The sequence below is a fragment of the Nuphar pumila genome, chromosome 12, assembly GCF_984573655.1.
Source record: "Nuphar pumila chromosome 12, dmNupPumi1.hap1.1, whole genome shotgun sequence".
NCBI classification, from domain to species: Eukaryota; Viridiplantae; Streptophyta; class Magnoliopsida; order Nymphaeales; family Nymphaeaceae; genus Nuphar; species Nuphar pumila.
In genome coordinates, this window is record NC_143260.1 from 29,972,342 (window position 1) to 29,981,749 (window position 9,408).

A 9,408-nucleotide genomic window follows, 5' to 3' on the forward strand; every position below is an offset into this window, starting at 1 on the left:
AAGCAAAGAATTTAGAAATAGCAAAGATGGTTATAATGCACAGCAAGAATGGATGAGGCAATCCAGGTTGAAGGATATAATTCAGAGAACTTTAACCTAATCAAAGATGCACTTGTATAAGATCTGGTATTCAAGCAAATAAGAACAATAACATGGCAGATTAGATATACTCAGGAAAGAGAAAGCACAATAGCGATATAACATTCTGCAATCGTCCTTCTATTGCTGCTATACAGCAAACATGATGCAGTAGCCAAAAGCTGACCTAATTATTATAATTAACTGTTTATGTGACAGTAATGAATTTACATACAATGGAGTCCAAGAAATATGAAGCACAAAGAAAGAGATGCTATTTCAAGAGATTCTTATGGTACATGTTTGAAGGATAACATCTTTTACCATTGTACCTAGTAAAATGTTTCAAGAAGCTTTTTTCGACATAATATACTAAAAAAAAATATTCATGATTATCTCTATTTTGCTGAGCTCCATTCTCTTCTTCCAATCTACAAGCAAGATAGTTGGTAGTCATCAATGTAAAGTGCTTCATCTGTCAGAATGAGTGAAAGTTTAAAGCTTTCAATCCTTCAAAGAGCAACAATTTCTGATCATGGTCCCATCGAGTAGGTTGTATAATAACATCTTCATGGCATATGAGCTATCAATCATCTGAACATACCAAGGGCACTGAACTAAGCAATGAAATCACTATCGCATTATGTTCTCAAGTGAGATATTCAAATAGATTATGACATGAGTATCTTTTGATGAAAAAGATACATTTTCCAACCAGCACGAACTAGAGAAGCACTGGATCCAGAAAAGAGCCTCAGAGAAAAGTGCTTGGTCCAACATGTCCTCTTGTGCAACAATAGTATGTGCCACACAAAATGTTAGCCTCATGCTTGAAGCACCTGACAATGAACAATGTGACTCTTCAGACGACTCCTCCCAGCAATGCTTGACCAAAGATTTCTAACGAATGTCTTGAAGTGCCCTTTACCTGCAATTGTCTCCCAAAGCTGATCCACGCTTATCTCATTAGACTTTGACACATCAACCAGACTGATACTCATGTTGTTGCGGATAATACATAGTTTCCCATTGAGAGGAACAAGAGCAGCTGCCTCCAAGGCTCGAGAATTCCCTAAGTGTAATTTGCTGTCTATTTGCTTGCTCCAAGAATCAGTTGTGCCATCATATACTCTTAGTTTGCACCCATCCTTGCAGTCTAATGCATAAAGCTGCCCATTCAAGGAGACACTTGGATTTCGCCAGCCAGCAACCATGCCATCATAAACGGGGAACCAGCTGTTGCTTTCTGGGATATAAACTTCACTCATGACCTGACGATGAGAGCCAAATCCTTTCAAGAACCACCTTCCCTGATAAACAACTCCAATAAATGGAACCATAGCAGTACTCATATCCGCAACAAAAGACCATCTATTTTTATTGGGGTCATACATTTCTGTTGATCTTAATGACCTGTGGACTCCTTCACTTTCTCCACCTGCAACATATAAGCAGTTATTTATGACACAAGAAACAAAGAAATGCCTTCTCCTAAGCATATCTGGAGCCCGGTGCCACTTATTTGTCCTAGCATTGTAAAAAACGACTCGTCTCATGGATCCTTTCAATGGGTCTTTACCACCAAATAAGTATAGATGGCATCCACTTAGAACAGCACAACCAAATCCAAGTGCTTCAGAATATTCACCAGGAACAGGTGGAAGCGGCTGCCAAAGCTGGTATATTGGATCAAAGGCATGCCATGAAAATTTTCCATCTTTATCTCTTTTAATGACATAGATCCATTCCTCAGCCATTCCAAGGCTCTTACGAAGAGAGTAAAAAAAGTTTCCTGCAAGGAGTCGATACCACCTTTTGCAGACTAGCCGAAGTTTTCTATGTTCCACATGTGGAACCCGAATTAAACATGCTATTGCAAGGTCATCGGGAAGGCCTTGCAGCAATGGGGATTGGCCCCTACTCCGATCACCTCGAATAGCCTTGTTTCTAGAAGAATGTATGGATGGCTTGATATCAGGCTGAATGCAAAGCTTTGTTCCAGGGACAAACTTCCTTGCCCCTGCAACAGTTTTCAGGCCTGCATCTACCCTACAGAAACATGCTGCCGTATCAACCTGAATATAAAATACAGAAGAATATTAGAGTCAGAAATCAGATGTAATCCTTTAAATCAAAAGTAAATTCACAAGCAGCAATTTTCTTATGAATGTGTGATGTCCGTGTCCACATTTGTAAAGCATTGAATTAGGAAAAAAAAGGATCACCTTTGACAACATGATAAAGGAATAACTAGAGGCAACAAATCAAAGTTGTAAGTATCCTATCGTTACCCATATTGGTCAGGCCCAAAGTAACACCGTATCGTAAGCATATCGTACATTTTTAATAAAAAAATTCAAAAAATCCAAAAAAATCAAGAAAAATCAGAAAAAAACAACAAAAATTATAAAAAAAAAAATCATAACACATGAAACAATGATAAATTGCACAAAATACAACCATAAAATCACATTTATGTCTATGAGCTACATAAGACATCATCAAACATCAACTAATATAGAATCATAGATAATATTGCATGCATATCTCACAAGAACAATGCCACAAGACTCATACTTTCATATTATATAAACAAAAACAAAATAACCAAGTTTATGAAATACGATTAAAAAAAATATGTATCTTACGACATGGTACAATACAAAGGGTGTGTCGTACGATACACCCGATACAGGTACGATACACACCCGTATATCAAGATACGGGTGTGTATCGTATCGTTTTCCCCCAAAGTAACGATACGGTATGAAACTTACAACACTGCAACAAATTGAGCTGCTCAAGTTATACATTGAAACCCATTTATTCAATAATGTCCAGAGCTAGAGCCACATTTTAAGTTTATTTAATAAATTGAGCCAACCTCAAGCATGAAAATGCTCAGTGAAGAAAAGAAAAGAGTTAGAACATTCAACCTCCCTTTCCTTATTCCTTCAACTTTAAAATGACAAGAACAAATTACCTTTTCAGAAAACATGACTGGCTCTCCCTGACCCAAGCTCAGATGAGCCATGCTTGAGCACTATTCATGTAGGCTATATCCTAATTTATATTATTTACTATTCACATTCTATAATTCTTTTTGCCTTTTGACAGTTAGATGTTAGTAAACTAGTAAAGTCACTAGATGTTACTTAATTGTAATTTTTTAATATTTTGATGTCATATATATTTTATCCATTGCATATAATTTTTCAATTTATACTATTTTTATACATTAAATAAAAGTTAACAAAATTCCACGAAGGCAATGGGTTTACTAAGCAAAGTCCCAAGTCAACAAGTCGAGTCACAAGTCACTGAGTAAAAAAATCACACTATTTTGTATGATATGATATGATATGAATAATTACAGCAACCCGTGGTCATTGGACAAGATACAATTCTCATATTAGAAAAGGTGAGAATCATGTCATATAGTATGACACAATATTGAATTGTACAGGTCATATCCTATAAGATACAAACCATTTGGCAGTTTAAATCTAAATTTTTCAAACAAATTTTTATTCTATTTTAGTAAGACTATTTGAATAAATAGGATTCTATTATAGATCAACCAAGGTTGCCAAACAAGGAAGCAGAAGTGGGAAATGATACGGGAAGCAAAAGCAAGACGTGGGACATTTTAAAATTTCTAGTTAGTGAGAATCAGGAATCGATTTGGAAGGGAACTGAGAATGAAGCAGAAACTGAATCAGGAATTAGTGAGAAGCGAATCGGGAATTGAACAAGAAGCCAAAAGGGAACTGAACAAGAAATAAAATAAGAATTGAACAACCAAAAAAACACTAAACACAAATAAAATCAAATGGGAAACAAATATAGAAGTTAGCAGCAGAAGTAACTAGAGCATATGCACCTAGTTCTGGTGAGGTAACATTTTTAACTGGGGACCATCTTTACAGTTTATGGTTCTATCTTTGTCATATATTCTGAAAAAGCTACTTTTGTCCAATTTTTGACTAGATTTTTACTGATGTACATTGCCCACAAGTTTTTATTACACATATTTGATTTTTTATTATGAAAATATTTGACATGAATAAACACATACCAATCATTGAACCACCCAATAGGTTATTTATAGTGACATAAGCGTATCACACCAGATGTTCCCATATCTGGCCAGTGGCCAAGGGGTAACCTCTCTTGATACTGGAGAAAATGGATATGAGAAGCAGATCTCTTCTTAGTTTGAGAAAAGTTAAAATTTTCATTTGTGGATGCTAGGTATCAATCTAACCGTGCTATTCAATATTTGCAAATAAAGCATCAAATTTATTAGCGAGCATGTAACAAACCAATCATGGCATGCCTATCATTTAAATAGTGTAAAACTGGTATCAACAGTGTGAAAAGTTAAAATTTTCATTCATGGATGCTAGGTATCAATTTAACTGTGCTATTCAATATTTGCAAATAAAGCATCAAATTTATTAGCAAGCATATAACAAACCAATCATGACATGCCTATCATTTAAATAGTGTGAAAACTAAAAACACAACCAATGAAGTTCTTTTTCCATGTCTGAGATATCAAATCAGCTTGTGCCTGTGATAGTATTTATCAAGCAGCTGGGTTTAGAGACAGCCACCAAGCATGACAATGTAGACAATAGATATTTTTTACAGAGACACTAGTCAAAACATAAACACAAGATTACCAAGCCTTAGCTCATTGGCACATTAATGTTAAGAGAAGGGTTTTCTATTTCACCTTCATGTATTATTGTTCTTTTATATAACTAGTCCATTGCCCAGTACCTAAATAATCACCATCTAAAACTTTCATCTTAGGAATTGGCAAAAAAAATGTCATTCAAAAACCAAATAGCAATTATTTTGGATAAGAAATTAACTTCTTATTCTTGTATTCTAACACAACAGAACTATATTATTGGATCCAGGAAGACAAGGAAAAGGCTGCTTCATAACTGTAGAGGCCAGATTCAGTGATCATGTGAATTTCTATGGATAGCTAACCTAAACCTGAATCTATTATATCAATGAATATTGAACTTATTGCTGAGAATTGAAGTCTTCACCAACATTGACTGTTCTCCCCTATCTTTTTAGTTTACTTTTCTAGGGGAGCTGGGGTTGTGGCATTGTTCTTGACAAAGAATCTAAGCCAATCTGGACCTGAAGTCTAATTTAATCAACCCAGAAGCAACAGTATTTGGAGAGGTAAATATGGACACCAAGAGAACACATTATTTCCTATAGAAACATCAAGTATCAAATCATGATCTTCTATAAGCTCCTTATGTTCTATCCCTTACTATTAAATCTGAGAGTGCAAATGATCATATATCCAGAATTTTCATGAACAGACTATCCAAAGTAGTGATCATAAGAACACATGCCAAATGCCCACTTCTACCATATCATCTTGAAGCTTCTGATATTTCCAGCAAACCATAACAACCAGCTTCCAAGAAACAGGTCCTTGACAATTCCAATAGACTGAAAACCTCCACGGTTGTCTTCAGCCAGACAAAAGCATAAAACATAAAACAAAGAAAATCCAAAAGCACAACAAATTACCTTTTATCCTGAAGCACTAGGGCTGGTAAACAAGCCGAACGAACCGAACATGGATTGTTTGGGATCAGCTCATTTACCATTGAACCCAGCTCCAGATCGGCTTGTGCATGTGTTTAGATGAGCCAAACTCGAGCTCGAGACAAGCTCAAGTCAAACAAGTCGAGCCAAAAGCTGGCTCATGTAAAAAAAATTGAATCAATTTCAAAATTGGTGCCATTAGGTTTTGAACCCCAAACCAAGAACATGCCAAGAACTACATGCTTTTCACGTGCCAAGAACTACAACTGTACAAAACTACTTTTTGTACAATATCTTACACTTAAATGCTATATAGTATATTTCCACGAGCCGAGCCGAGACAAACACTCCTTGTCCATTCTCACCCTTTTTATGCTTAACGAGCTGTTCATAGCTCGGTTGATCACCTACATAAACCGAACACGGATGAGTTCATGGCGAGCTGAGCCACCAGTTGCTTGGTTTGTTTACCAGCCCTATGAAGCAGCAAACACAGCCACATTATCTCAATCAAACTACAAGAACTGGACTCCACAAAGAGACAATATCACACCTATTATGTTGCATAAGGGGAGAGGCAATAATCAACAGGATACTAATTTATGAAAGAATCCAGAAAAACATAATGTCTAAAGTCCCTTCTTGTGAAACATACATAACAACTATATCCAGTAATTTGCTTTACCAAATTATGGATTAAGAGTCGTGACAAGATTGCTCAGAATTTTATACATCAGCCTTATATCTAAAATATATATCATGTATAAATATCTTAATTTTTCGTATATGATTGAAGCATTTCCTGCATGTATTACTATCAGCACTTTAACAAACCTCATGATCATAGCTTAAATTTTTAAAGCAATATGCATGTTTTATTGATGTTTGACTTGAATTCAAGATAAAATCTAAAACAAATGAAGTTTGAGAATACAGAATGATGGAATAGGCTCTTTATGCACATCAAGATAAATTTTTTTGTTAACTAAACAGGATTTGTGGAAGACCCAAAATGAATTTCTTTTTTGGTTCATATCGCTGACCCCAATTGTTTTGGGATGAAGGCGTAGTTGTTGTTGTTGTAACTAAACAGGATTTGGCAACAACAATATAGGTAACTCTTTAGCAATAGCCATGCATGTGACCTATGTTCAAACTTATAACTCCTTACAGGATGCAGAGTATACCTGCAAAGCATGATAGATTCAGCACTAGTTTAAGATCCTTCATAGTGCACACTCCCTAGTACAGAAACAGGACTCAAGTTGATTATTCGGTCAGGCTTGTAGAATGAAAAACTTTGTTTTCACATGTACCAGCCATAGGAAAAATCTGATACAAAGGATCGTTGGTAAAAACCTGACGGTTTGTATTCATCTAAGATTTGAACTTTGAATCAGCCCACACATGCTATGTATAAGCATTTGACTAATGGAAAATAGTCACATAACGAATACAAGTTATATAAGAAACAAAGTTTGAAATGTTTCATATCTGAAACATAGCAAGGAACAGCAATCAACTTTTCTGACTGGAACTACATAGATCTTCACAGGAAAGAAACCAAACCTTCTATACAAATGAAATAGATGGTGATTCATGTCACTGGGTACAAATAAATTAAGAAGTGGGAAGTGAAGGAGTTCACAATATATCCACCCTAAATGTAGACAAAGTTGTAATGGATCAGACCAAATAAAGAAGGAGAGGGAAGAAATAAGGAATCCAATTTCCCTTAAGAGAACAATCACTCTGATGCAGTATCACACACCTAATGTCTACTTACAAAAATCTCGACGAAGTAACCAAATAAATATTAGAAGAGCCAAAACTCTCACTGACAACTACAAGCATGACCAGCATCTGCCAGTGATGAATGCTGAGGTGAAGAAAGCAAAGCAGCATCTTCCAAATGTGGTGCCTACCAAAACTTTAACAGAAAAGTACCCATAAGGTGGCGAAAGTCTTCAATATCCAATATTCAGCAAACAAACGCAACCCAATGCCTCCAAAGACATCAGTCAGGCGCAATTTTCTAACATCTAATTGCAGGATTTTGGTATTTAATCCAAAGATTCGCCATGCACGGCGCCAAAACGTAGTGCATATCGATCCACAAGTGGATTAAAAGATCCAAAAAACTGTGAAATCAAGCAGAAAATCCAGATAAAAAAGAATAACCATTCATCAATCAACTACAAAGATAACAATGGATCGGAAATTCGACCTCATGATCTAGCGAAAACACCCATGAGAAAAAGAACAAAGAAAGAAAGTTTAGGGCAATTAAAAAAAAATCTCAAAACGAATCAGAAAAGAAATAAAGAAACAAATCAGGAATCGGCAAAACCGGACTCACCAACGGAGGCTGTGGCCCTCGTTCCATCCCGATCGAAACAAGCGCCCTTCACGCAGGAAACCGAAGACCCATTTCACCAAAAAGACTCTAGAGACCCGGAAATGGAGATATAGGAGGAACCCCAATTTCCCCAACAAAGCCAACAAAAAGAACCCTAGTTTTTCTACAGATTGGTAGAGAAGAAAAGCACAAGAGAGTGGTAGAGGGACTGGTATGACTAAAACATAACCAAGAAACCCCTAGCTTTTCCACAGATGGATAGAAAAGAGGAAAAAAAATAAGGGGATGGTTAACGAACTGGTATGACCCACATTAACCTTGTGAAAAGAATGAAGACTACCTCCACCACCACCCCTACCACCACCAACAACAACAACAAAATAGTGCGAAAAAAAAAACTCACCCTAACCCTAATCCTAGCTTGGGGACAGAAATAGTGGGTGTCTTCTCTAGAATAAAAAGGGGAGAATGGTGGTAAAGGTGGAACCAGAGCTTCACCCAATGAAGCAAAAAGCCTAACATGAATGACCCACCATTAAACCAATATGCACCAGGGGAGAGAGAGAGAGAGAGAGAGGTTTAGGGTTTTAATGGGTATGGGGAGGAGAATAAGCCTTGGAGAGTTACAGTCATGGAAAGTAGGAATGGTGATGACCCCACCCAAATGAATGACCCTATCCTTTTGTTATCATCCATCATCATCATCAACAATTCACCAAGATCATCATCCATCATAGTTGTTATTCAACAATGATCAATAATAGGAACCAATGAACCATTGACGCAACACTCCCAACTACCATAATCATGGACGCTCTTATGCCTTTATTGGGCAATATATACTTAAGAGAGCCGTTAACTGAGGGGTTAAAAAATTAAAATCACTGTGTTGCAGCCTTCATTGAAAATTTTCTTGAGGCAGTATTGACTACTGACTTACTATTGAGTACTAAAATAACGGGTAATGGATTGGTACGTACAAACGAGTTTGGATCTCCCATGTGTAAGTGTTTTGATCCAAACCTACCTCATTAATGGACTCAGCTTGTTCAAAATAGCGTGAACCGGCTTTTGGATCATGTTTAAAAACATGATTTTATGTCTCAGGAAATTATCACACAGTGTAGGCTGTTGATTTTTTAAGCATTATAAAATCCTACCTGCCTCTCATAATCGGACTATTCAAAAGCCGATCCCCACTAAGTGAAAATAGTGGACATAGCCAATTAACTTAAAAAAATTAAATTTATTTATTTTTTTTCTTTGTAAAAATTAACTTAAATTATTTTTTAATTCAATTTTTTGCTGTTTATCGCCAAAAATATGTGAGATTTATAAAGAATTTCAAATTTATTTATTTTTTTCTTTGTAAAAATTAACTT

The 9,408-nt window shown here is 36.1% G+C and overlaps 1 protein-coding gene across 1 annotated transcript; it reads right to left on the bottom strand.

Moving 5' to 3' along the window:
• Positions 1 to 333: 333 nt before the first annotated feature.
• On the bottom strand, positions 334 to 8,834 carry LOC149820482 (F-box/kelch-repeat protein At1g55270-like). The gene is made up of 2 exons (XM_089983078.1): positions 8,027 to 8,834; positions 334 to 2,153 (listed from the first exon to the last, which is right to left on the bottom strand). Exons 1-2 carry the CDS (start codon positions 8,051 to 8,053, stop codon positions 903 to 905), a joined length of 1,278 nt encoding a protein of 425 aa, XP_089839204.1. The 5' UTR covers positions 8,054 to 8,834; the 3' UTR covers positions 334 to 902.
• Between the last annotated feature and the right edge of the window lie 574 nt (positions 8,835 to 9,408).

What these genes read in the sequence shown, in the direction of transcription:
- LOC149820482 (XM_089983078.1), bottom strand. Translation starts at nt 8,053, where the DNA reads ATGGAACGAGGGCCACAGCCTCCGTTG. An exon ending in GAGGGCCACAGCCTCCGTTG is followed by an intron (nt 2,154 to 8,026) that starts GTGAGTCCGGTT and finishes TTTTATATTCAG; the next exon opens with GTTGATACGGCAGCATGTTT.